The sequence below is a fragment of the Meriones unguiculatus genome, chromosome 21 (genome assembly GCF_030254825.1).
Source record: "Meriones unguiculatus strain TT.TT164.6M chromosome 21, Bangor_MerUng_6.1, whole genome shotgun sequence".
NCBI lineage: Eukaryota > Metazoa > Chordata > Mammalia > Rodentia > Muridae > Meriones > Meriones unguiculatus.
In genome coordinates, this window is record NC_083368.1 from 57,705,310 (window position 1) to 57,733,121 (window position 27,812).

General features: G+C 51.4%; 1 protein-coding gene across 2 annotated transcripts; it reads left to right on the plus strand.

Annotated features, from left to right (window-relative positions):
- Nucleotides 1-2,842: 2,842 nt before the first annotated feature.
- Cpa4 (carboxypeptidase A4) lies at nucleotides 2,843-26,640 on the plus strand. Of its 2 annotated transcripts, none has more exons than XM_021641326.2 (11): nucleotides 2,843-3,286; nucleotides 9,000-9,081; nucleotides 9,430-9,564; nucleotides 11,140-11,235; nucleotides 13,686-13,787; nucleotides 14,924-15,028; nucleotides 15,589-15,699; nucleotides 16,973-17,063; nucleotides 18,686-18,885; nucleotides 19,624-19,683; nucleotides 25,229-25,435. In XM_021641326.2, the coding sequence occupies exons 1-11, from the start codon at nucleotides 3,219-3,221 to the stop codon at nucleotides 25,298-25,300; spliced, it is 1,122 nt and encodes a 373-aa protein (XP_021497001.1). In that variant the 5' UTR covers nucleotides 2,843-3,218; the 3' UTR covers nucleotides 25,301-25,435. The 2 variants fall into 2 exon arrangements, with proteins under 2 accessions (XP_021497001.1, XP_021497000.1); XM_021641325.2 differs by having other exon boundaries at nucleotides 2,858-3,286; nucleotides 19,624-19,708; nucleotides 25,229-26,640.
- The last annotated feature ends 1,172 nt before the right edge of the window (nucleotides 26,641-27,812 follow it).

The window sequence follows — 27,812 nt, forward strand, 5'->3', positions numbered from 1 at the left end:
CAGGTTGGACTAGAACTCCTGAACCACCTGTCTCTACGACTCTTTCGTGCTAGCATCGCAGGCACATGCTGCCACACCCAGCTCTTGATTATTTTGGGCGCGTGTGGCTAACAGGATATTTTAATATTTGGATTAAGCATGAGGGTTAAGAGAAAGAGAGGGTAGCTAGAGATAGCTCAGCAGTTAAGAGCACTGGCTGCTCTTGCAGAGGACCCCAGTTTTACTCCCATCCTTGTGAAAGTCCAGCTCCAGGGGATCTGAGGCCTTTTTTAACCTCTGTGGAACCAGGCAGGCACAAGATGCACAGACCTATGTGTAGGCAAACACTCAACACATCAAATAAAGTAAATACATCTTTAAAGAGAGTACGAGAGGGGCTCAGGGTGTAGGCTTCTCAAAGAAAAGAGCAAAGTGTGATGTGGGCTCCTCAAGGCGGAGCTGCTCTTGATCATTCTTTTTGTTTGCTTTTTTAAGACAGGGTCTCTCTGTGTAGCCCTGGCTGTGCTGGAACTCACTCTGTAGACCAGGCTGGCCTTGAACTCATAGAGATCCTCCTGCCTCTGCCTCTCTGGGATAAGAGGCACGCGACAAAACCACCCAGCTCACTCGGTTATTCTTCAGGGTACAAGTCAACAGCACCAAGTGTGTCCACTCTGCTGTGCTGTCATCCCCGGTATCCGTCTCCAGAGCGTCTTCCCAGCATCTCAGGCTGAAGTACTTACTCGCCATTTCCCTCTCAGTCTAGCCTCTTAGAACCATTATTGTACTCTCGCCCTAGGAATTTTGCTGTGCCAGGCCCATCATAGGGCCAAAATCCCATAGCATTCATCATTCTGTGTGGGTCTGATTTCACACAGCATAATATTTCCAAGGTTTATCAATTTTGTAGGGAGTCTTAATCCTCTCCCTCTCTGCCTTCCTTTGTTCATCCCTCCCTCCTCTCTCCCTCCCTCTCTCTCTCTCTCTCTCTGAGCTAGGATCTCACTAACTAGCCCAGGTGATCCTCCTGTCTCAGTATGGCCAATGCTGGGATGTGAGGCGTGGCCCGCCATGCCCAGCGTGGCCCGTGATCTGGACAGTGCAGCATTTCAGAGTTAGCGATGGGCTTCAGTGTCTTCCTCCGACATTGCGTCGCCGGCTGCTGTGCATCCTTTGGTCTTGCTGCCTCTTGTCCCGCAGTGTGTCTCTCCGCTTGCATACAGATTCTCTTCAGACATTCACTTCAATTAGTGATTTAGATTATTTATTCGTTTGTTTATCTATTTATAGGTAGTGTTTCTTTGTTTCCTGGGAGAGAGTGGAAAATGGGTTTCAGCATCTAGCATTCTGAGTACTTCTTTCTATCACGATTCTAGCTGGTTCCAGACTGTGTTTTTCTTACTGTTAACATCAAGGATGAGGTTGATCTTGGTGTGAACCAGAGCCCCGCCTCTGGTGGACAGAGCAGGTGTAGGTCCAGTTTAAGTGCTGGGAAGACACAGAGCTCCGAGACAGGAAGAGATGCCAGAGACCCAGTCCTGCCACATCTGAAGGAGGCTGCCTCTCGGGACTCAGTGCCCCGCCAGAACCAGTATTAGCAAAGACACGGCCAGTCACCACCCCCATCTACCAAAGTGTGATTAATTCCTCATCCCTCACTGTTGGTGATAGTGAGCCCTCGACCTGCCAGCAAGAGTCCTGCTAGGACAGCTGCTTCCTCTTAGCACTTCCCAGGTCCTGATCCCTCCTCCGGCTGTCTGGGAGCTAAACTCGCCCCTCTTCCTGCTACGGTCGTGATCTCGGGGGCGGCTGTCTCTGGGGAAGTCTTTCTGACTGTGTTAGCAAGGGTCGGGATACATTTCAGTGCTTCCAGCCACAATCCTTGCTTCAGCAGGTGTGGAAAGAATGAGCCCACGGGGACCCTGGGAGAGGGTGACTTGGGGTTCCTGGGACAAAGCCATATGCCTGAAAATAAACCGTGGCTGTCATGAGCAGCTTCCGCTTACTCTCCTGACTCCAGACTCAGAGCGTAGCAAAACCTCAGAAATTAGTTTTATCAGAGTCAGGCTTGAGTAGGGGCATGATGGCGCACACCTTTAGGCCCAGCAATTGAGAGGGAGAGGCAGGAGGATCTCTGAGTTTGAGGCCAGCCTAGTGTACAAAGTAAGTCCCAGAATAGCCAGTACTACTTCAAAAGAAAGAAAGAAAGAAAGAAAGAAAGAAAGAAAGAAAGAAAGAAAGAAAGAAAGAAAAAAAGAAAAAAGGAAAGAGGCAAGAAAGGAAAAAAGTTAAGAAAAGAAAAGCCAAGCTCTTGGCTTCGAGACTGGGGCCTGTCATCCCAGCCCCAGGGGGTTGAAGCAGGAAGACTGGACTGTCGCCGATACAAAGTGAGCTCGTGTAGGAAACGAGGGACTGCAAAGATGGCTGAGAGGTGAAGGCCACAAGCTGCTGCAGAGGCCCCAGGTCTGACTTCCTGGACCACATGGCAGCCCAGAGCTGCCAGTAGCTCCAGCTTTTGAGGACTGTGGGACCTGATGCTCAGTTCTGACTTTCAAAGGTAGCTGCATGCACGAGGTGTGTGTCAACTCACACAGGTACACAAATATACACATAAATAAGCAATAAAAAACAAATACAACCCAAATATCAGTAAGCCTGTCTGTCATTCAGACTCCAGGGAAAAGGGAATTTATTCAGAATAACGCGTTCCCCTATGCCCTCACCACCCGAACTTCTCTTTTCTTCCTGGAATCCTAAGAACGAGGCCTTCGACCCCTAGAGGAGGCCGTGAACCCTCCCCTTTACGATCTGCTCTGCTGAGTTCTCTGGACGGGCTTCTGACGCGAGGTCGCCTGATAGTCTTCACTTTCAAAGAAGGCTCTGTTACTCCGGAGGTAACTTCATCCCGGTTCACAGTCTGGCCTCTCCTATCAGCCTGAATCCCATCCAGCAATGTGGGATCTTTCCATTTACTCAAAAAACGCCATTTAGATGCCAGGTGATGAGCAATGTGGCACCCTGGGTAAGACGCTCCCGGCCTGCGGAGCGAGTTCCTGCCCTGCAAGTGGAGGGCTGGGCCTTCATCACTAGAAAGGAATGGAGGAGGCTTGGCTGGGGCCTGGAGTCAGAGCCGGAAGGCTGCAGAGAACCATATTAGCATTTCTGAGGATGTGAGTCTGCCTCGGGCTCCTTATAAATATGGCTTGACTCAGTGCCTGTGTGACTGGCGCCCTTGAGACATGAGGTGGTTGCTGTTCTTTGGGGCCCTTCTTGGGTCAGGCGTCTGCGGCAGAGACAAATTCTTTGGGTGAGTTCCTTTTGAACTTTATTATCATTATTTAGTTATTCAGCAACCTGGGAGCCAAATGGAGTGATCGTACTTTCGGTGGTGGGGCTTGGGGTCAGGGCTGGCCCTCTCCGTCGCCTCTGCTCCAGTGCCACCCTGGACCAGCCACTTCTCTCGCAAACCCAGTTTGATCTGTCAAGTCAAAGCTAGAGGTCTCCACAGAAACTTCCTTAGCCTCCTGCTATTTCCTTCTTCTTCCTAAGGTCGGTTCCAGGTATTTCCCACACCATTCATTGGGAAGAATGGTCAGAAAGCCATTGTCAGTTTCTGCCAGGCTTAGAGGGAAAAGCTGGCTCCCGGGGTTAGGGTACAGAGAGTCTCTGTCAGCAGTGAAGCCTGGGGACAGCTGGTGCTTTCTCACAGGCTTTTGGAGGAAGGAGGCCCAATAGCCTTGCCTAGCCGCACTGGAAGTGCACCCCGGGCCTTGCGTGAGTGTGTGCGCAGGTGCCACCGCTCCGAGCAGAACACTGTGGAGTGGGCGAAGGACAGGAAGTGGGAGAGGCCGGGACATGAAAGAGATGCTTTGCCACCGCAGTAGAAGACCTCACTAGAGTAATCACCCCTGCACAACATCTTGCCTTTTGCAAAAAGCTTTTGTTTGCCTTGCCTTGCGGATTGTGTAACAGCTCCTCCAGGCGAGGCGTGATTTTCCTCAATTTCAGCATGAAAAGCCCAGCCTTCAAAAGGTTAAGGAACCCGCCCAGAGCTACTTAGCTGGAAGCAGGACCGCTGAGCACAAAGCTCATATTCCTTTCTTGTAGCACGAGTCAATCAAATGGAATCCTCTATCTCACCGGTCTACCTGTGGATGCGAGTTTATTCTCTATTGTATCGTCTGGCTAAAGGGACTCCAGGGTTGTTTATTGAAGCAATTACTTACATGAGATTGAGTAATTTTTATGGGGATGATGTTTCATACCTGTCTCCGCTGCCAAATAGCTCGGAGGGGTTGGCGTAGCAGGTGGCCAGGGAGGAAGATTTTTCCGCAGCAGCTCAGCGGTGGAGGTGTCATAATGCCTCGCTGCCGTGCGGCTGACGCATGGAGCTGTCAGGCCCCCACTGCAGCTGTGTGTGCGGCTGAAGAGCCTCTGCTTCTCTGCATACAGGCCTTTCCTGTGGTACAGGGTTACCTTCTCTGGGATCGTGGGGCTGGGCCCCGGGGAACTCAATACGGGAGCTGTGCAGACGAAGGGCTGTTTCCAGTGGCTTTAATCAATAGTGCCATGTCATCTCCAAGTCTGCTCTTACTTCACAGTGGGCACCTCAGGAAAGGGAGAAGAATCTTTTTGCTGGGACCCACTGGCATGTCCTGATCACCAGTTCAGAGAATGTAAAGGGTGGCGTCTGAGTGGTCGGGGAGCCAGGCTGGGTGGCTGAGTGGTCGGGGAGCCAGGCTGGGTGTCTGAGTGGCTGGGGAGCCAGGCTGGGTGGCTCAGTGGCTGGGGAGTCAGGCTGGGTGTCTGAGTGGCCGAGGAGCCAGGCTGGGTGGCTGAGTGGCTGGGGAGCCAAGCTGGGTGGTGGCTGAGTGGTCGGGGAGCCAGGCTGGGTGTCTGAGTGGCCGGGGAGCCAGGCTGGGTGGTGGCTGAGTGGTCGGGGAGCCAGGCTGGGTGATGTCTGAGTGGCTGGGGAGCCAGGCTGGGTGGCTGAGTGGCTGGGGAGCCAGGCTGGGTGGCTGAGTGGTCGGGGAGCCAGGCTGGGTGGCTGAGTGTCCGGGGAGCCAGGCTGGGTGTCTGAGTGGCCGGGGAGCCAGGCTGGGTGGTGGCTGAGTGGTCGGGGAGCCAGGCTGGGTGATGTCTGAGTGGCTGGGGAGCCAGGCTGGGTGATATCTGAGTGTTCGGGGAGCCAGGCTGGGTGGCAGAGTGTTCGGGGAGCCAGGCTGAGTGGTGGCTGAGTGTCCGGGAAGCCAGGCTGGGTGGCTGAGTGGTAGCGGAACCAGGCTGGGTGGCTCAGTGGTTGGGGAGCCAGGCTGGCTAACAGATACAGATGATGGCCTCTCCCCGCCACTCTGCCTCCTGCCTTTGTAATTGGTTCTCCTAGCTCCCAGCAGCGCTACCAACTCCCCCAGAGCCACCAACTCTCCGCTGGTGTCATCTGTCCTCGTCTCCAGATGTCTCAAGGCTGAGGCAGTGGCCAGGCGCTGGGCCTGCGGAGAACAGGAAGCAGTTGCAGAGCTGGGGAAGTGTCAGAGGTACCTGGCAGGCAGCCCAGCTTCCTTGAGCTGTCCCTTAATGCTCTCTGTCCTCCCTGCTGAGCCTAGGCGGGAATGTCAGTGAGAGGGCCACAGAGAGCCAAGCACTTGGCTCCCTGCCTGGCAGAGGAGGGCTGGAAGCCTGGCTGTCGAGCAGGTCTGTTCTGAGTGTGTGCTCTGAGGGTGAGTGGGCAGTCACCAGTCATGATGCTAAAGGCATCTTGGTGAGCCGGGAATTGAAGAGAGCTAGAGGAGCTTCGAAACAACCATCTGGAGCAGGAGGGGCGGACAGCACCCCTCGCCCGGCTGATCGCCTGTTTCCAGAAAGAGCTCGAGGTCAGCGTCTTGAGCGGAATTCCAGCTGGTGCAGACGGGCCTGCTCCGCCTTCTGCAGGCGCGTGGGGTGGAGAATGAGTGTTCCAATAGAGATGAGGTCAGCGAAGGCAGGATGAAGATGGCCGGTCCTCGGCCTGCCACCCGCGCTGCTCTCAGATACCACTGCACTGATGTTCATGAGGGTATTTAGTGCAGACCCTGCTCCACCATTGCCAAGTTTTAGCCCTATCGTATGTAGCTTTGGTTAGGGAACGCCTTGTGAGTGACGGGCTTGAAGCTCAGGTAGGAGACTGACAGGCAGGTGAGGACTGGGGTTGAGGGAGCACCTCGGGGAAGGCACCCAAAGGCGCCAGCACAGAACAAACACGACATTTCAGGCGTGCAGGCCGGGGGGAGGGGAAGGTCTCCACCCTACACCTTCTGCCTGGCCTCTTCTTGCCCATGACAGATGTTTGTGTCTTTGACCTTGGCTGATTAGAACGTGACAGAATGGACTGTGAACTTAATCCTTTCCAGCGACCAGTGACGTCACTGTGTTCCGTTGTCATGGACGCGAGGGAAACGCTCCGGTTCCATGGTGATGTCACCACGCTGGAGAAGGGAGGCCACATAGTTTATAGCGAGGGGACTGTGTGGTCGCATCTTCATCTCCAGACGCTTCGTCTGCCTCCTTTCCTTCCTCCCCCGTCTCCATCCCCTCTTGCTCTCCCTGACTGCTCTAGCCAGGGTTATTTTGCGAAGGCCCAATTATTTTCGCCCAAGATGTTGATCCTTCCTAGCGTGCTCATTGAAAAAATAATTTGTTTTTAATATTTTTAATTTGTGTGTATGTACGCGTGAATCCAGGTGTCCAAGGAGGCCGGAGACATTGTCTCTCGGGAACTGGAGTTACAGGCGGTTGTGAGCTACCCAGCGTGGGTGCTGAGGGCCTGACTTGGGTCCTTAAGTGCCGGGTATGCTCTTAACCGCCAAACTGCCCCGCAGGCCCCTGCGCGCTCGTCTTAAAGACACCTCTTTCCCGGAGTGTTAGGGACAAGTGGCTGCAGAGCATGGGTTTGTCAAACTGGCCTTTGTCTTCAGTCAGAAGGCTCTGCCCTCCACCAAACTGTCTTCAAGGCTGTCTGTGACAGAGAGATGGTAGTCGGACACTCGCTCTTCCCCGGGCTGTGATCCAACTCTCTGCGTGCCCCGAGGGTCGTGTATTAGTCAATCTTCTGTGTGAAGTTGGGACGTTACTTTTTTCTGTTGCTGTGGTAAAATGCTCTGATGAAAGCACGTTAAAGGAGAAAGGGCTTATCTCGGCTCATAGATTGAGGATGGAGCCTGTCGCAGTGGAGAGTCATGGCGGAAGGGGCTTGAGGCAGCTGGTCGCGTTGATCCGCAGAAGGGTGTGAGGAGTGACATTCTGGCGTTTCCTCACTCCAGGCCCCAAGCCCCGGAGTGCAGCCCCCTCCGTTAGGTTGGCCCCCGCTAAGCCACACAGCTGCTCACAGCTGGGTCTAGAGGCCTGTCTCCTAGGTAATGGTAAGTCCTGTCAGGTTAATAATCATCAACCACCAACTGGCTAACACAAAGAAGAAAAAGAGATTGATCCCACTCATAGCTTTGGAAGCTGAAGGTCCAAGGTTGAGTAGCCCTGTCTGTTTTGCCCCTGGTGAGGGCTTCTGTGGACAGAGGCTTTGTGGATGGAGCATGTGTAAGAAGGGAGATCAAGACAGGATGCCAGAGAGACTCGAGGGCCCTGCCCAGTCTTTTAAATCTGCTTTCATAGGAACTGTAAAACTATAAAACTACAAAGCCCACTTCCACGGGCCCTGCCCCAGCCAGCTGCCTCTGATGCTGCCTTTCAACTGGAGGTCGGACTTCCAGGACCTGAACCCTAAGGGCACGTTCAAGCCACACCTAGACCATAGCAGGTTCAGTGGAAAGCAGGCCTTCTCTCGGTCCCCTGCAGCCTTCATGGGATGCTGTGAGCTGCTTGCCTGGAGGGGCGGAGGCGGGAGGGCTAGTGTGAGAGGGTGTGGGCCGTGGGCACTAGCACCTCGTGCAGTCCAGCCACTTGAGAACAGCTCTCCAGTGGGCCTGGTCTTTTCGGGCCTGGCCTCCCGAGAACTTAACAGAAGCAAGTGTAACTCTGACAGTCCATCCAGATTGAACCGGTTTTCCGGAGAGGGGCCTCCTCGTGAGCCTCACATTTAGCTCCCTGTGACAGAGCCATTTAGCGTGTCAACAGGTCCTTCAGCCCACATCCCACTCCACAGCTCCTCCGGCATTCACTCTTGTCAAAGGGATGACGCATGCCACAGAGTGCAGATTCATTTGGGCTGTCACCTAGCAACGCCTAATGGCTCTGCTGGCTCTCTGAGGGAGACAGAGCTCAAAGAAGGCTTTTCAACCTGGCCTTCTCCCACTCACACGGGGCTCAGGGCCTCTTTCCCTGCCAGTGCTGCAGAAACCGAGGGATGCATGGGGGGGGCAGCCCCTGAGCCTCGTCTGCTGGGTCCTGGCGGGCAGCCTCGAGCCTCACTCCACTCGTCCCTGTTCATTTCATTGCCACGCACACGTGGCGCTGGGGGTGGGGGGCAGTTAGCAATCACCCTGGCCTTCCCAGAGCTTCCCAGCTCTTCCCAGCGTGAAGTTCCGTGAGGACTTCATTCAGCCCTTGCCTTTGACAGTGAAGAAGTGTTTCTTTATGTCTTGAGTTAGCCTGGAGCCTAACCCAGGGACATTCCTTTCTGTAAAAATATATATGTTTTTCATTATAAAGTAATATGACCACATCACAGAAGACAGAGACAACAGGGAAAAAGGAAAGCCACCCATAATCCCACGGCCCGAACGAGCGCTGGCAGCGCTCGCTTTATTTCCGTTGTCTGTTTTGCTTCCAGCCCATCTGCTTTTTCCATACTGGTAATCATGGCATACGTACAATTCTGTGTCCTGCTCTTTCACTTAATATCCCCTCAAAGCTACACATAAGCACTTTTTCATCTTTGCCACATAGTCCTGTTTTTAATGGCTATACATTATAACCAAAGACTAGACCGTTTCCTGCCACCCAGCCCAGCTCTGTCTGGGAGGGTGGCTTCGGGGTCTCCTTGCCAGCTGAAAGCTCACCATCATCTTCTCCCTCCACCTCTCCTTCCCCAGAGACCAGGTTTTTAGGATTAATGTCAGAAATGGAGACGAGATCAGAAAACTGACTCAGCTAGTGAATTCGGAGCACTTTAAGGTACGTGTCTCTCTGTCCTGTACAGTGTCCGAGTCTGAGGGGGAAGAGGGCATTGTGCTTGTTTTTATCCCTGCAAGTTTTCTGTTCGTAATGGAGCGTGAGTCCGAGTGCCAGCCACACGAGCTGGAGGGAATGCAGGGAGAAGGCCCGGGTTGTGGCTTCACCAGCCGGGGGCCTGACTGCCTCTCGCTGGTTCTCGGGCCTTGCCGGGTGCGGATTGCTGGGCAGGCCTGACTGGAGACGGCTGTAAGTGGGCGTCCTTGTGCAGGCCTCCGGGAGCACCCGGCTTTGGACAGCGGCTCCCACCCGAACCGTCTTCTCGCCTTATGCCGCCTCTCTTCTCCTCAGCTCAATGTCTGGAGATCTCCTTCCACTGTCGACCGGCCCGTGGATATTCTAGTGCCCTCTGTCAGCCTGCTGCCCGTCAAGTCCTTCCTGAAGTCACACGGCTTAGACTACTCAGTGACAATTGAGGACCTACAGGTGGGTAGGCCCTGAGGCACTCTTCCCGGTCTTTCCCAAGACGGAGCTACTAACCAGACTGGACCTGGAAGATTTAGGATGTCTGGTGTCATCTTTTTCACCCCGAGGTGGGACAGACGCAAGCGGAGTGTAATAGCCTGTCTCAGGAAGAGTGTGCTCTGGAGATAGGCAGGTACGCAGGGCTTCCGGCAGGGTCTCCACGGGGAGCCACCACTCTCCTTGCGCATGCGTTTGTTCCCAGGAGCCTCCATGTCATCGTTGATAAAACGGTGGTAATGACTCCTACTTTGACCATTTTCTGAGACAATGCTTCCATTAGCTAACAGTGGCTCTAACGGTGGCTGGCACCTCAGAGGTGCTCAGTGGGTGATCATTCGCGCCTTTTCCTTGTGCTTGATGTTAGAAGGCAAGAGTGCCTGGGGACCAGCTGGAAGAGGTGTCTTTTTAGAAAGAGGGAATGTCACCAGCAGCTCAGTGCTCTCAGGGAACATTGCCATCCAGCCCCACAACCTGTCCTGAACAGCAGGATGGGGTCTCTGGCCCACACTCTCCTTCACCGAGGTGGGTAATGGACTAATTGATGATTTGGCCCAAGATTTTCCTGATGGTGTGAGCAGCTGTGAGCTTATTAATCATCCTCACATGACACAGACATCTGCCAGGAACCTTCAAAGTATGAGTGCTTATAAGAATGTCTTTGTTTCCCAATGGTTTCCCAAGCTGTGTGTTTCTGAGGCATTGGATACCAGATGCAAGCTGATGTCTAGAGATTTCATGCTATAGAAAAATCAAATTGTGCATATGTTCCTTCCAGGGAGCAAGGGTTTTGAACGGAATAATATAAATCAGATATTAAAAAGTAAAGTTTTATAGGTATATGGAAAAAAATCTGAGCCTCCTCTTTTTTTTTTCTATGCAAGCCAGGATGGCTTATTATTATTTTTAGTTGTGTCATACTGCTGTGATGGTCAAAACACATGATTGTAGATAGCTCTTCTCCTGGGTAAGAACACTGAGCTGGTTTTATGTGCTGAAAAGTTTCAATAGAACCAAAAATGTTAGAGAATAAAGAATTTAAGCAGAAGCCAGGCATGGTGGCACATGCCTTTAAATCCCAGTGCTCAGGGAGGCAGAGGCAGGCAGATCTCTGTGAGTTTGAGGCCAGCCTGGTCTACAAAGTGATTCCAGGACAGCCAGGGCCACACAGAGAAACCCTGTCTCAAAAAACCAAACCAAACCAAACCAAACCAAACCAAACCAAACCAAAACCTTAAGCAAAAAGGAGTACAGATAATTCCCTTGTCTGCCCCACAGAACTAATGTAAAGCCCTTGGAAATTAGTAGCATTTAGGATGTCAAGTAATTAAGGTTAAAGACACGTTAGGTGCAGGCAGCATGAATTTACATTCTCTTCATCTGTAATCTTTGCTTGTGTAATTTACGCGATCTGGCCCCATAGACCTTGAGCATTTGTCTTGCTTGTTCCTCTGAGAGTGCCGCCATCTTGGCCAGCCCACCTCCCCAGATGAGCCTGCTTCTCCAGGGATTCCTTCACCATGTTGCTGTGTGTTTTAGGCCCTTTTAGACAACGAAGATGAAGAAATGCAGCACAGTGAAGGGCGAGAGCGGAGCGGCGACTTCAGCTACGGCTCCTACCACTCCCTGGAGGCTGTGAGTGTTCCAGGCAGGGCTAAGGCCAACGTTTTCTGCTTCCTGGGTTTTGGAACCTATCTCCTGACATCTGACTTCAGCCTGGTATCACTTCACCGAGGGGCTGAAACGTGCACACTTTAATTCCTTTCCCATTAGTTATTCAACTCCCCCCAGCGCCCAAGTGCCTGGGAAACACAGCTGCAGTTTCTGGGCAGAAACCTTTCTTAGGAGCCTTTGCAAGAAACCATGATATAATGGCAGCACTTCCAGTCCTTGTAATTCAACCTTCTCCCCCACCGGAATCTCTAGACTAAGATGCCATTTACTCCCAGCAAGCAGACAAGCCGTTATTTCCAAGGTTAACCAAATATTTCCACTCATTTATCATGACTCCTTATAACGTGGATTTGTTCCACAATGCAATTTGGTGCTATGTGTAGTTAGAAACCACTTTATATAGATGGCTTTCAAAGTAAGCCAAACTTTCAAACGAAAAGCTTGGAGCTGAACAATTTCATCTGATCCTGGAACCTGAGAAATCAAAAGGGACCACAGAGCGGCCCGGCAGCCCTGTAGTGCAGTCTCGTGCGTCCCAGCGTTCCTCTCGTTAGCTTGCACACTCTCCAAGCGTGGGCCCCCTCCCAAATCTAAATTGCCACCTCCCTCCTCTACCTTAATACACGCTGTACTCTATGGGCAAACACTGGTTTCCTGGCAAGCTTTTCATGAAGCGCATACGTCAAGTTGTTTTTCTTCTGGAGGAGGGAACCAGAGGCTGCCAAGTCTTCCCTTCTTTCCCATGACTGTCAGTAGCTTTGTTTATCGTGTACACCTCCAACCACACTGCTCCCTGATCCCTCTTGTGACCAGGGACACACATCTGCCAAACAGCTGCAGAAAGTTAGGAGGCCGTGGACGAGAGCAGAGCTAAGGGCCCACATGGGGACCAAGCCCAGAACATTAGCCTCATTAATGTCCACCGCCTCCCTGCCCCCCCCCCCCCCGTAACCAGTTACAAGTGTCACCCAGGGACCGAGAGAGGCCATCCGCTTACCCTGCCACTCTCTGCTTGCTTCTGTTCTCATGACTTGGGTGCTTTTTGCAGAGGGATCTATAGCTAGCTCTTGCCCCCAGAGGCATGCTGCTGTGCCGTCTCTCTCCTGGCTACTCATTTGGAGTTCTTCCTAAACCTCCAATTCTGAACACTCCAGCTTTTCTGCATCTTCATGGGAATTCGACATTTGTGTGTGCCAGGGTGTCTGGTTTCAGATCCTCAGTGTGGGGGTGGTTGGCATGTGAATCTGCACCCCACATCTGGGCACAGGTTGGAGATTTTTAAAAACAACTGTCCTCTCTGTCTGCCTGTCATCTCTCTGTGATGACAGGTGTGCATGTCATGTACAGGTGTGCATGTGCCGGTGGTGATAATGTGGAGGGCAAGAGGGCAATCACGTCTCTTCTTCCACCATATGCATGTAAGGAAGCAAACTCAGAACTCATGTTGTCAGGCTTGGCAGCAAGTGCGTTCGTCTGCTGAGTCATCGCCATAGCCCCAGCCTGGTGTTTTTGTTTGTTGGTTTGTTTTTTGAGACAGGGTTTCTCTGTGTAGCCTTGGCTGTCCTGGACTCACTTTGTAGACCAGGCTGGCCTTGAACTCACAGAGATCCTCTTGCCTCTGCCTCCCAAGCGCTGAGATTACAGGCGTGGGCCACCACATTTGGCTTTTTTCCTTATTTTATATTATACATAACCTATTATCTGCACAGACAGACAGACACACACACACACCCACACTGTGAATGCTATTTTGTTTTGTTTTGCTGGTGGAGAACAATTTGGAAACCCGGCTGTCTAGAGGCTTGGTGAGTGGGCTTATTCTGACAATACAGTCCAGAATAATACAAAGATATCAGGCAATGGTGGCACACACCTTTAGAGCTGGCGCTTGGGAGGCAGAGGCAGGTAGATGTCTGAATTCGAGGCCAGCCTGGTCTACAGAGCGAGTTCCAGGATAGGCAAGGCTACACAGAGGAACCCTGTCTTGAAAACCCAAGCCCCAAAGCAAACCAAAGAATTACACTTTGGAGCACTGTTTGTTTAATCTCTCTGCTTTACTTGACTGGACTATAATTTTGCACACAATTGGAATGTGTTGTCCTCCAGGAAACAGCGAGTGGAGCTGTCCAGGGTCCCTTGTAATGACTATCCCATGTGACACTGCGGCCAAGCTCACGACCAGGGTTTCAGCAGAAACTTAACCTTGGCAAGATAAAATTCACACCCAACCCATACTAGAATTGTAAAACATTGTTGGGTTGGGTACCGCAGACCTGCCTGTTACCCTAGCGTTTGCAAGAGTGGTGTTGGAAAACTCCAGGCTCAAGACCTGTGTGCGCTATATGGGAACCCTATCTCAAAAAATGAAAAAAAGTTTTTAAGTGTTGTTGGTTCACTTTTCTATACTTCAGATTTACCACGAGATGGACAGTATTGCCACCGATTTCCCTGCCCTGGCAAGCAGAGTGAAGATCGGAGAGACATTTGAGAAGCGGCCCATGTATGTTCTGAAGGTGAGGCCACGGCCCTTCCAAGGCTCCTGAGTGGACAGAAGTTTCTGGATCTGATTTCTCAGGACGCAGGCCTTGTTCTGCTAACAAAGGCAGCCTCTTAGACCCCTTGGTTCCAAGGGAGAGATGCTAGCTCCGATTCATCTTTGCTGAGTCGGATATTTTGATCTGCTGGAATGCCCTGCTTTTATCTACTGTAGTGCTGTTAGAAAGAGCTTATTCCATGCTGGTTCCGGCTGAAGGGGTCACAGGAGAGGCTGCTGGTATTCCTCAAGACTGTCAGAGACTCCAGTCTGCCTTCGCTGTCACCTAGCAGGGTCTGGAGAAGAGTCTGGAATGCTTGCATTAAGGCAGATGTAATTTTAAGGCCAGCCTTGGGTTGTTGGCCTCATGGAGCCCAATTTCCAGATATTTCTAACAGATTCAGCTCTGCATTGGCAAAGGAGGTAGAGAGCTACAGCAATGACATAAATTACAGAAATAATGCAGCTGAACACACAGAAAGGAATTTGGGCATAAAAACCATGGAACAGCCAGTAGCGCTGAGAATCTGCCGAACCCTTAGCTTTGTGGAAGCCAGGTTTATAGCAGATAACTGCCGGGGGCTGGGGGAGACTTGCCGCTGAGCTGGTTCCTTTAAGGTAATTACATTTAGCTTATTTGCCCATCTGATAGAGATGCTGGCTTCCCATAGACCCCAGCGCTGTGGTGAAGGCAGGAGGCAAAGGTCACAGAGAGCTTAGCGAGGGCCTCTCCTTTGTAATTTAAAGCCCAGTTCACTGATTCCATGAGTGGAGCCGGCTGGTTCTTCCGCCCTCACATCCGTCTCTGTTGGGAAACCGTTTGAGATCTTTGAAGAGACACACTAGTATTTCTAATCATGTGAGCATTCTGACCCACAACCCCAATTGTTTCTCCTTTCCATTTATTCCCAACACTGGAGAAGTTTGGGCTGCCCAGGGCTTCACCCAACCAATTAAGCTCCCTGGTCACGGAGAAGCCGATAAATAGATGGTGCCCTCAGGAACATTTGGTCCCTGAATTATCTTAAATGAATTAAATGAAAAGGAGCAGGCTGGGAGGAGAGGTGAGGAGACACGGCTGGCAGGTCATTTTCTGGCTTCTCTTCCCTTCTGCAGTTCAGCACGGGAGCCGGCAAGAAGCGGCCAGCCATTTGGCTGAATGCGGGCATCCATTCCCGTGAGTGGATCTCACAGGCCACTGCCATCTGGACGGCGAGGAAGGTCATGTCGCCCGGAATTAGTCAAGGATTCTGGTGGGCCTGGGTGGGGAACTGCTGCGGCCTTTCACGGAGCTGGGCCCAAGGGATGAGATTCAGGAGGTGCCTGGCACAGACGTGGTAGGCCGGGACCTTTCCAGACGGGAGAAGTGAACAGGGAAGGTCACCTGTGGTTAGGTGACGGTGAGCAGGCTGACACACTGATTCACTGTGGGCCCTCAGCGCCAGGCTCACCCCTTTCTGCCGTCATCCCCTTCCAAGCCTGCACGTCTCTGGGTTCTCAGGCTGCCTCCAGGACTCTTCAGGAAACTGCTTTGAGCCGGTGCTGGGAGGGAAGGGTGATGTGTGTGGAAGGTGTGAACAAAGCCACCACCCCTCGCTGCACATCTGGCACTTGATATGGTCACGCAGGCTTTGAGGGCTCAGAGGGCTTTTCAGAGAGCCTGTGGGGCTTCAGGGAGGCTCAAGAGGGTGGGGGCCATCTTAGGGCCTGCTGGGCATCTCAGGAAGACACCTGGCTGGACTTCAAACCTCAGCTGCCCTGACAGGCTTGTCTCTGCTTAGATTGTGACCGACTACCAAAAGGACCCAGCTGTCACCTCCATCTTGGAGAAAGTGGACATTTTCTTGTTGCCGGTGGCCAATCCTGATGGATATGTGTACACGCAAACCCAAGTGAGTAATTCTAAATGGCCAGGGCCTGGCCTGAACTCCCCAGGTGGATTCGGATTTGCTAGTGCCCTTGGAGACCATTTCCACCAGCATGCGCGCTGACGGCCCTCGGGAGTTTTCTCTTTAGTCATCCCTGAGCTGAGAATCACCAGGGGATATATTATTTTTAGAGAAAAATGTCTAAGGACCTCTCTTTTGTGGGTCTTGAACAATTTTCAACACTTTACCTATCTTCTGTTCATCTTTTTCTCTCCTCCACAATTTATTTTCTTGGCATATTTTAGAGCAAACCCCAGACATCATGTTATTTCATCTACAACGACCTTAGTATGTGTCTCCAGCTGATGATGATAACAAAACCAAAGCCGCAGCACCACTGTCACCTCTGAAAAATGAATGGAAGGTCTTTAATATCCTCTAACACCGCCATTATTTTAAAGCCGTCTCTCAGGAGTCGATTTGTCCAAGCAGGGCTCCAATAAGGCCTGTGCGCTGCACCTGTGGCTGTCTCTGCGGTCACCTTTCCTTCAGCAGCACCCGAACACATCCTTTTAAAGTGTCGGTCATTTGTTGGAGAAACTACGCAATTTCCTGTATAATGCTCACATTCTGTGTCTGGCTGGCGGCTTCTTTGTTGTATGATTTAATTTGTTCCCATAGTCCCTGGCTGAGAGCGTGATTGAATTCAGGTGACTGTCTTAGGCTGCAATAGGCAGCCTACGTGTTTGTGGCGTGGTGATCTTGGGTGGCCATTGCTTCGACTTCTGAGTAATCATTCAGGGCATTCAGATGGCATCGGCTTGGTCCTTGTATGGGAAGTTCTCGTCAGGGCACTTTGAGGGAGTCACCTTTCTTCCTTCCTTCCTTCCTTCCTTCCTTCCTTCCTTCCTTCCTTCCTTCCTTCCTTCATTTCCTCCTTCTTTCTTTTGTTCTTTCTTTATTCCTTCCTTCCTCTCTTTCTTTTCTTTTGATATATATTCCTGACTACTGGCTTGGAACTATGTAGAGCAGGCTGGCTTCAAACACACAGAGATCTGCCTGCCTCTGCCTCTCCAGTGCTGCGATTAAAGGTGTGTGCCAGTGTGCCTGGCTCAGAATCCCCCTTTAAACCGGAAGTATACACCGGCTCTCTGTGGGGGTTAAAGCAGACTGCCCAGGCAGTGACACTGGAGTCTAGATGCAGCCCCCCGTCAGGCCCCCTTATTGTGGTCTCAGCTCCCAGGGACACCCTTCGGTGTGTCTTGACGTACCCTTGGGTGGCTGGTGGCTTTTCCAGAACCGACTGTGGAGAAAGACACGGTCCCGGAACCCAGGAAGCCGCTGCATTGGTGCCGATCCAAACAGAAACTGGAATGCAAGTTTTGCAGGTAGGTGGGGCGATGGTTTCAAATCCCACCAGCATCGGACAAACCTGTCCATGCCTGGCAGATGCCTGGCACAGGGAACCAGTTTCCCTCCTGGTGTTGTTTTTCCAGTCACCAAAGGACTTGGAGACATGCCTCAGGCTCTCTGTGTCTATGGTTCTGTTTTGTTTTTAAGACGAAGTGTAGCTTTGAAAGAGAATGAGTCAGTGGTCTCTGTCCTCCTGAGGACGCAGTGATCCAGTGGTCTTCGCCTTATAATTGTGATTGTGTTAATTTAAAATAGTTATTTATTTGGTTTATTTATTGTGGTGAGGCCTTATGCATTCTAGGCAAACACTCCACTGGTGAGCTGTCCTCTCAGCACCTACAGGAAAATAAAGTTAAAAAATCACTCCCATCTTAGAAGCATTAATCCAAGGCTCCTCCTTGGCCATTCCAGCTCTGCCTGGTCAAGTTGTAGCTGGGGAGAAGGGTCCCAGTGGCAAGTCAAAAAGAGCAGGTAGCACTGCTACTCTAACAGGCAAGAGCCTACGGCAAAACTTAAATTCCCGCATTGCATTCTCTTAGTGTGATTCGGAGCTAGCAGTCATGGAGGGCGAGTGAGAAGGGGGGACCCGGGTTCTGAGCTCCGCTGTTCAACAGGCACCCCACAAAAGGACCAGCCAATGTCTCTTGTTCTTTTGTCTGTTGAATGGATGTTTGCTTTTGAAACTCAGATATAATCTTAAGACTTCAAGGGTGATAAAAACACACCTTCCAGTTTTAAATCTACAGCAGTTCTTTCCTGTTAGCACACACTCACACACGCGCACACCAGGCTCACGGCTAATGTGGGCTGTGTAGTGTGTCTTGAAAACAAAACAAAACAAATAAATTCGATGTAACTTTATTTTACTCTCTGCTGTGCTGGACGTCCAGTCCAGGGCTTGTTGTGCCAAGACCTCCACCATTGTGCTCTGCCCCGGCCTCCAGTGTTGTGTTTTGAATGAACTTACTGTAATTATATAGAACTATCATAAAAATTACAGGACAAATAAGGATTGTAGGATAGTAACCAGTTGGTTGGTCTCTCTCACACTCACCCACACATGCACATACATGAGCGAGTGCACACACACATGCAGGAACTCACACAAGGCATGCTTTACTGTGAAGAAAGCAATCCATCTAAATACCTGTTAAGTAATCAAGAGATTTTTTTTTTTTAAAAAACCACAACAATAGATTATTTTGGCAGCAGCTGGCCATTAAGACCTGAACTAAGAAACTAAGTTGACACCAGGATAAATGGAGTCATTTTCATTATTTATTGGTATTCATATTAATTATCAAGAACACTTATTAATTACAACTTGTTCTTGAGTGTGACATTATTTATGACAACTGCTATTAGCACAATATGAGGTCAACTCTACCCGCTTAAAAAAGTCCCAATACTTTCCCTCATTTGTAGTGAGCCCCTCCACCCCAGTCCCCTCCCTGTCCCCTCCTCGGAACCTGCACCTGCACTGAGTACATTCCGGGGCACCTGACAGATGCCTGGTTTTTGCTCCAGCCAAGCTTGGGGCAGGGGGGAGCTAGTCCTCTTGGCCGTGAGTGACTCGCTGTTGATGGACCCCCCACAGGAGAGGGGGCTAGCGACAACCCTTGCTCCGAAGTGTACCATGGCGCTCACCCCAACTCCGAAGTGGAGGTGAAATCAGTGGTGGATTTCATCCAGGAGCACGGGGGCTTCAAGGGCTTCATCGACCTGCACAGCTACTCACAGCTTCTGATGTATCCCTACGGCTACTCCGTCAAGAAGGCCCGAGACGCCGAGGAGCTGGTAAGCGCGGGCCACTCCTGCCTGGCCCACCCTGCTGGACTTTGGCCTGGAGGCTGACTGTAGCTTTAGAGAACAAGTATGCGAGCCTGAGTGGCACCGTGACGAGCACTGACCAGAGCCTCTGCCCTTTCGTTGTGCCATCAGACCTGCCAGGGAGAGAAATAAGGCAGCCTCCCCTGCTTCTGAGCTCTGAGACTGTCCAGCCTGCGTATCTCATTTTCTAACTAAGTCTAGAACAGGCCACAGGCTCGCGGCTCGCTGAAGACTATGGTCAGCACCACAGTGGGAAGGGGAGGTGCCTTCTCTGGTTAGGGAGGGGTGAAGGAAGGTGTAGCCGGGGCTCTGCCCGACTCACCCTGGAGTAAGAAGGGCCCTGTAGATGGACTGTTGGATTAGGGCTGCCATCTTCAGGCCCGCTGTAGGCCGACGCCCCCGCGCTGGTCTGCCGGGGTGCTGCCAGTTCCCAGGCCACGTCTGTGCCACGAAGCAGCTCCACCCAGACTCCTGGGCAGAAGGGGCCCAGCCTGTGGCTGTCTATCTTCGGCTTTTCTCTTGAACACACTTGGCCTCCTGCCATGTTCCTCAGCGCAGCCTCCCCTTCCTCACGGTCCCTCAGCCACCTATCTTAGAGAGTCAACTCGGCTGGCAGCTCTCCGGGCTTTAAGGGAAGCTGGGCGGCGCCCTCCTGTCAGGGTGCTGGCTGGTCCCCCATCACCTCCTTCTGCCCTCCCCCCCCAGGACGACGTGGCGAGGAGCGCGGCCAAAGCACTGGCTTCCCTCTCGGGCACCAAGTACCAGGTCGGACCCACGTGCACCACCGTCTGTGAGTCCTGGGGAGAAGCGGCTTAGAGAGCGCCTGGGGAGGAAGTTTGGGAAGGGGCCGGAGGGTGCAAGTTTTGATTCCGTGTGTCTGTCTGTCTCAGTGGTTAGTAACAGGCTTCGAGACAGCTGCTCTCACGTGCTTATCCTGCGCCCTTGCAGTTAGGACCTGGTAGACTGTATTCTTCGTGTGTAGTGAGGGTCCTGACACAGTTTATCAGGAAGTTATGAAAGCCTGGCCTCCCCTTTTGTGAGTGTGTCTGTCTGCGAGTGTGCACGTGTGTACACATATGTGTATGTGTGAGTGTGCATGTGTGCACACATGTGTATGTGCATGTGTGTGTACACATGCGTATGTGCGTGTGTGAGTGTGCATGTGTGCACACATGTGTGTGTGCGTGTGTGAGTGTGCATGTGTGCACACGTGTGTGTGCATGTATGAGTGTGGATGTATGTACACATGTGTATGTGCATGTGTGCACACATGTGTATGTGCGTGTGTGAGTGTGCATGTGTGCACACATGTGTGTGTGTGCATGTATGAGTGTGGATGTATGCACACATGCATATGTGCGTGTGTGAGTGTGCATGTGTGCACACATGTGTGTGTGCATGTGTGCGCGTACACATGTGTACACATATGTGTATGTGCAATGTCAGTGTTGGCTGTCTGATCTCTATACTCCACTTTACTTTTCGAGACTGTGTCTTTCGCTGATTGGCTAGACTGGCTGGCCAGCAGGTTCCATGTGCAAGGCCGAAGACCCATGCCGCTGTGTGTACAAAGACCTATGCTGCCAGGGCCACAGACCCATGCCACTGGCTGCGTTGACCTGTGTGAGCTCCAGGGATTCAGATTCAGGCTCTCACACTTGAGTTGTTACCCCAGGTCCCTAAGCACTTTCAAAGGAACACTCCCCAGCTCTGTGTTGGGAGGTGGACTGCAGAGAAAAGATCATCCTGCGTGAGTATCCCAGGAGCAGAAAGACACACCTATAAGTGGCTATTAGACATATTATATAGGCTAATCATACTGAAATCTGTACACCTAAAGAAGCTAAGCAAGAAGGAGGACCCTGGGTAAGATGATCAATCCTCACTCAAAAAGACAAATAGGATGGACATTGGAAGTAGGAGAAAACAGGGAACAGGACAGGAGCCTACCACAGAGGGCCTCTGAAAGACTCTACCAGTCAGAGTATCAAAGCAGGTGCTGAGACTCATAACCAAACTTTGGGCAGAGTGCAGGGAATCTTATGAAAGAAGGGGAGATAGTAAGCCCTGGAGAGGACAGGAGCTCCACAAGGAGAGCAATAGAACCAAAAAATCTGGGTCCAGCGGTCTTTTGTGAGACTGTTTCTCCAACCAAGGACCATGTATGGCGATAACCTAGAACCTCTACACAGATGTAGCCCATGGCAGCTCAGTGTCCAAGTGGGTTCCCTGGTAATAGGATCAGGGACTGTCTCTGACAGGAACTGATTGGCCTGCTCTTTGATCACCTCCCCCTGAGGGGGGAGCAGCCTTACCAGGCCATAGAGGAAGACTATGAAAGTCAGTCTGGAGGAGACCTGATAGGCTAGGGTCAGAGGGAAGGGGAGGAGGACCTTCCCTATCAGTGGACTGGGGAAGGGGCATAGGAGATGAGGGAGAGTGGGGTTGGAACAGGGAGGGGGCTACAGCTGGGATACAAAGTGAATAAAGTGTTATAAATGAAAAATTATATTTTTTAAAAAATAAAATGTGTTTTTGAAGTAAACAAGTGATAGGGAATCCTCTAACTATGACTGTTATCTAGAAGAGAGAGAGAGAGAGAGAGAGAAAGAAAGAGAGAAAGAAAGAAAGAAAGAAAGAAAGAAAGAAAGAAAGAAGGAAAGAATCTGCCAAGTCCCCAACTCCAGACCTGGCCTGGACACTTGTCACCCACAGCCTCATGTGGAGGCCGTGCTTGTTTGGGCTCACCTGAGCATTTTCCTGGATTTCTGCGGACATCTTCTGATTATCTCATTTCGGAAGTCCGTACCCAGCTCTGGCTGGAAGGGAAATGTGAATGTCGGCATGTACAGCCCTGCCCCTCTGCCAGGGCGTGTGCCTCTCCTTCCCCGTGCCTTCCCGGTGCCACCTTCCCAGCTTTGCCTCACAGCACAGCTCTCTCATTTTGGGTGTGTAGCTACAGAGCAGCGTAAAACAGTTAGGCAATGCCTGTGTTTGTCTTGCTAATTGCAGCAACAATCCATTAATTATTTATAGTTTATTGCTGTTAGTGTTGTTAAATGCAGAGTCTTCAGAGGGCACACCTGGAGACCTGGAGATTTTCTCCTCCCTCTGCCCAGTCAGCTAGGAGTGAACCTCAGCCTGACAGAGCTAATGGAGCCTTGCTAGGAGCCGCGGGCAGACTCTTCCTAAAGATCTCTGTGGGTCGCCGGGGCCTGCTTTTGGGTCAGACATCAGTTTAAATTACAGGACTGCACTCCCACATCAAACACATTCTTTTCCCCAGCATGAGTGGTGTCCAGTCAAGGGCTACTCACCAGATGCCTATCTCAGGAGGAAGGCTCTCCCAGGGTGTCCCTGAGCCATGAAACTCCTCTTTTGAGAATGTTCTATATCCTCCATAGGTCTTCTCTGCCTCCATCATTTCCTAAAAGCTGGGCTTTGTATACTAAAGTCTAACCCAGGGCCTCGAGGGTTCTGTATCCTCGCTGACACCTGTCCCTCTAAGTGCTGGCCTCATTTTAGATGAGAGCGAGTCACTCTTTTTGCCTCCTTAAACAGCATAGTTTAAGAGTTAAACAGAGTTCTCCTTAAACAGAGTTCTCTCTCCTTAAACAGAGTTCAGTGCCTTCCCCACGACTGAGTGGTTTTCTGGAGATTCGTTGTTAAGCCTGAGGACCAGATGCATCTCGTAGGACTGTGAGGTCCTTAGGCTAACTGCCCCGCTCTGTTTTGATGCTCTAAGTGTTGTATCTTTTTTATTTTTAATTAATGCTTTTAGAAGTTAGTATAGGAAATAATAAGCTTCGTGGTGGTGCTCTCATGCGTGTGCACCATGCTCGTGCGTGTCCCTCTTCCGACCCTCACCTCCTCACGGGTCTGTGCCTGCTCTTTGTAGTCTTGTGTCTCCTTCCTCCTGTCAGACTGTCATGGCTGCTTGTGCTCCCTTTGAGGCACTCGTCCCTTCTCTCTTTACTGCTTCTGATTTACTGCAGGCTTCTGGTTAGTGAGTTCTTGGGCTCGTCCAACTAGGATAAATCATGAGCTTTAAGGATGTTTGTGACAGCTTTATTTATCACCACAAAAGTCTGTTAAGCATCTAAAGTTCCCATCAGGAGAGGGCTAGCCAAAACCACAGTTGGTGCATTCAGACAGGAAAGCGCTGGGTTGCCCTGAGTGAGCAAGGTGGATCAGTACGTGCCAATGGGGAGTAACCTTCAAGTGTTAATTGAAAAATAGAATGTGCAGAATGGTGCTGATAGTACACATGTGTGCGTGCGTGCCTGTTTCAGAAGGTTAGGGGAGATGGCTTGGCTGGTAAAGGCTTGCTGTGCAACATGAGCACTAAGCTTGATCCCTCAGACCCACATACTAAGCCAGGTGTGGTGATGTGCACACGTAAGCCAGTGCTACGGAGACGGAGGCAACTTAGTGCAGCTGCTGAGTTCCAGGCCAGCGGGAGCCAGCACTGAGGAGCAAGGCCTGAGGGCTCCACACGTATACTGCATGTATGTGCCCACACACACATACTACATGTGTGCACCCACACATATGTACAAGCAAGAGTATGTGCACACTGAGCAAGGAATTAAACAAAATGAAGTTTATGAACTTGACCAATCTTTCCAATGTCTTAAGTATGTTATGAAGTGCTTGGCCATCATGGAAATAGCCACCGGAAATGCCAGGTGTCGTCCGGTTCTTTTCCTGGAGCACTTTCTCAGGGCAGAAAGACTGAAGGGATCACTTGGAGTTCTGAGAATGTAGCAGAGCCACCCTCCTCCCCTGGGAATAGGCAGTCTCCATGGAAGCTGTGTAAGAGTCCATGTAAGAGTCACACAGACGTCTGTGAGAAATGGTCCTCAGGAACCAGGGAAAGGAAGGGCCTGGCTTTACACTTATCAGATGGTTAATCCACCAGATGGACATCGACTGGGCTGGACGAACCACTTAAAAGGATGTGAGCCTAACTTCCAGCTCTGCCCTTTTGTTTATATTTCCTTAGCTGCTCTACCTAGTCTGAGCTGGACTTTTCCCATCTGTGAACTAAGGGCACTGATGGCCATCACTGGATTTTACAGGCTATGAGATCATGACTGTAAAGTGATAGAATGCCTAGCTCATGCCAGATGCTGAAGAGGAAATCTGCTGTCATCATTTTATTAGCGATGTTTGCAGGACAGTTCCTGCTTTAGTTGTTTGGGATTAAAACAGAAAAAATAGAGCTCCTATCTCTTGCCAGTCTTCTGGCGAAGGGAAGTCCCAGGAATGCACTTCCTTTCCTCTGTGTGTCAGCTCTGCTGTGTGAAAAAACAAAACTAAGCTAAAACCTCTCGGCTTAACATGGCAAACATTTCTTTCTTGGCCTGTTTCGTGGGTTGGAGATAAGATGGTCTTGAATGGACGGCCTGGGCAGCATCTCACAGATGGTTGCACAAGCAGCCTGGGTGATTTGACTGTAGGGTGGGTCACCCTGGCGCCTGGGGACTCAGTGCTGATTTTTGACAGGTTGGTTTCCTCATCGAGCCTCCCACCAGGCTTCCCGGGCGCCCTTCCATCAGCAGAGCACACTGGCTCTCGGGAGGACTTCTTTCTGCACAGTCCTCCGGGCGGGAGGCCAGCCTTATTCTACCTGAAGGAGGACGGCCTAGGGCGCCATTTCAAGGGGACAGAGGTCCCTGGTGCTAGAGGGGAATGCATGCCTCACTGTCCCTAACCAGATAGGCTTGGGTTTCCTGAGGATTGCTCTGATTTAGTGACAACATGGGAGTGAGGATTCCACATACGTGCTGTATGTTTGTGTTCATGCACATTCGTGTGTGTCCATGTGTGTGAGCATACATGTAGAGGAGTTTAGTGTCTTTTCCTAACACTTTCCACTTATTGCACCTGAGCGTGTTGCTTCGGCTAGCCTTGCTAGCCGGCTTGCTCCAGAGATTCCCCGTTGCCGCCGCCTGAATACTGCAATCACGAGTGGGCTGCACAGCCAGGCGACATTTTGTGGGTTCTAGGAGTGTGAACTCTGCCACTCAGGCTCCCGTGGCAGGCAGTTTGCCCACTGAGCCATCTCCACAGCCTCGGGGGTGAGGGCGTAGAGTCTCTCCGTTCCAGGCTAGAACATGCAGACCTCATGATGCGGGGTGACCTAAGGCTGCAGACGACCCAGGGCGCTTTAGAACGTGCATGTCTTAGGGCTGACGACTTTCAGGAGGGACTCCGGGTTCCGAGGGGTCGGGCAGGCAGCCAGCCCCTCCCCCAGAAACCTGAAGGGACTGAAGCAGGCTCCAATGGTGTCTCCCTCGACTTGCAGATCCAGCTAGCGGGAGCAGCATCGACTGGGCGTATGACAATGGCATCAAGTACGCGTTCACGTTTGAGCTGAGGGACACCGGGAAGTACGGCTTCCTCCTGCCGGCCAGTCAGATCATCCCCACGGCGGAGGAGACCTGGCTAGGGCTGAGGGTCATCATGGAGCATGTGAGGGACAACCTCTACTAGTCCAGGAGTGCTCGTTCTTTACCCAGACCGCGTCTTCACAGTGGGCCGAGCCTTCCGGTTTGCCAGAGCACCTATCTGGCTCCTCTTCAGCCCTGCTTCCTGGCGGCCCGGGAGGAGTGTGTCCATTACTGCAGCGCGTGGGCCTGCCGTTCTGCTGAGCCTTTGGCTGGGCAGGCTGCAGCCACGGTCATTCCTTTCTCCATGTGAAGCCAGGGGCCTGGCCCTGCTGTGAAGCCGTGGTGCATGCTGGGAGACAGCGCTGTCTGTGGAACTCCCCCTGAGTCCTCTCTTTCGACATGGCTCTTTCTCTTTTAGACAGGGTCTCACGATGTTGCCCATACTATCCTGACACTCCTGGGGTCAGACTGCTCCTGCCGTAGTCTGCAGTAGTATCCCCCACTTTTCTTTGAGGAACAAATCCCATTGGACCACCAGCATAGGTCTTCCCATTTTCTTTAGTCTTCCTATTATTACTATTTATTTATTGAGGCAGGGTCTCTTTGTGTAGCCATGGCTATCCTGGAACTTGCTATATGGACCCAGCTGGCCTCAGCCTACAGAGATCCACCTGGCTCTGCCTCTAGAGAACATTAAAGGGACTGAAGATGTACGTCACCGTAGCTGCTCATCTTAATCATTTTCTGTTGGCTTGAGCACGCAGACAAGCCGGTGTCCACGGTGAACACGGGCTCAGTGTTCAGAAGATGCCTGTGGTTTGTTTCCTCCTTTCTCTACATTTGGTGTTCCCAGGATTCTCGACGGGGTCAGTTATACTGAAGATGACGTTCTCAGGGACCGAGGATGAAGTGGGGCACCGTTCCTCGATTAGCACCATCTGTCCCGCCATCTCCACGCTGCCTTTTGAACTCACTTCAAAGATCTTGCTTTCACCGGGTCCTAAATCATCCCGATGCCCTGGCTAATCTCAGACCTCGGAACCCTCCAGCCTGGGCTCTGGTGCTCACTGGCCAGTCTCCTAATTCTTTCCTCCGGTGTTTAAAGTCACCTTCTCTTCTGCATCTGGGACCCCGAGTACCTGCCTGGAAAAAGACTCCCTCATGTATCAGGCCCCCATTCTCTCCCTTGTGAATGGCGTCTGCCTTGTTTGTCTTGTGGTTTTGTTTTTTGTTTTTTTCTGTTTTCAATCATGTCCATAAACCTTCTGCCTAGGAGTTGGGCAGCATCTGGTGTATCCTCATCAGCCAATAAATATTCAATATGGGATTCATGATCACCCTCTAGTCTTTGCTTTCACCTGAATGGAACTGAGCCACAGTCTTGAATATGCAGCTTTTTATAATGTCAAAAGTAAATTTTAATCCCTGTCCCTATCGTATGGCAAGTACAACAGCCTGTTTCCTCAGGCCTCTGGGGCAATGTTACCTTGGTGATTTCACTCTGGCTGGTTCTAGTTCCTTGGTTTTCAGCCCAGAAGCTTGACATTCACAGCTTCCGTGTTGATTAGACCCGGGCATGCTGACTCACACCTTCGGAGCCCAGATGAGGCCGATGATAAAATCAGAATACGAATTTATTAATTTACATCATAGTGTGTAAGTGTTTAATGGATTGGAGCCTCACGTCAGCCTGAACGGTATATTCTCAGTACATCCTCTCCCTGTAGGCAAGATAGACGGGCAGCCAAGTTATAATCAGAAGGTTGCTTAGTGAGCAGCGTCAGAGCACGGCAAGTTAATTACAGTCTCTGATTAGAATTTTTAATGGCACCCAGCTCTGAAGAAGGCTCTGTCTACTGCCGTAACAGGCACACGGCTGCCAGCGCTCACTTGTGTTGGGTAGTAAGGGCTGCCACCAACGAGACATGCTTGCAGGTACCAAGTGCTGTGACTCACCTGGAACCTGACTCCACTTCTGGCCTCGGTCCTCAGATTTCGAATTTCCTTCAGGGGTTTCATAAGCAGGACACAAAGAGCCACATAGGAAAAAGAATGACACACGTGACTAGAGTAAATCCAAGGACACCAGTTTAAAAGACACGGCAAAGCACGTTATAAGGAGACTCACAACATCCGTGACCCACACAACAGATCAGGGGAGCACAGCCTGCCGGGTGGGGAGGGCGGGTCACCTGAGTAAGCTAGAGTGTGAGGGGAAGTGAGTGTGACGCCTTAGGATGGATGGTGAGTGATTGGGGCCTTCAGAACGAGGACACCTCTTCGTGTTCATTCAGTTGACAACAAACGGTGACCGCGGGAATGGGCGTGAACGGAAGGGCCTCTCACCATTCCTACTGGGCAGATGAATTAGCAGAGCCTGTGTGGGAAGCATTCCCTCACCGTCTCCTGAAGCTCATAGCTCATGACCAGCTGCCCCGCTCCAGGAGCAGGCCTGAGAGAGCAACCGCGGCTTTGCGCAAAAGCGGCCATAGAAACGTC

Excerpts from the sequence above, each read along its gene's own strand:
- Cpa4 (XM_021641325.2), top strand. The coding sequence starts at position 3,219 with ATGAGGTGGTTGCTGTTCTTTGGGGCCCTTCTTGGGTCAGGCGTCTGC. Across the intron at positions 15,029-15,588 it reads CCATCTGGACGGCGAGGAAG|ATTGTGACCGACTACCAAAA; the intron begins GTCATGTCGCCC and ends GTCTCTGCTTAG. Across the intron at positions 18,886-19,623 it reads CCCGAGACGCCGAGGAGCTG|GACGACGTGGCGAGGAGCGC; the intron begins GTAAGCGCGGGC and ends CTCCCCCCCCAG.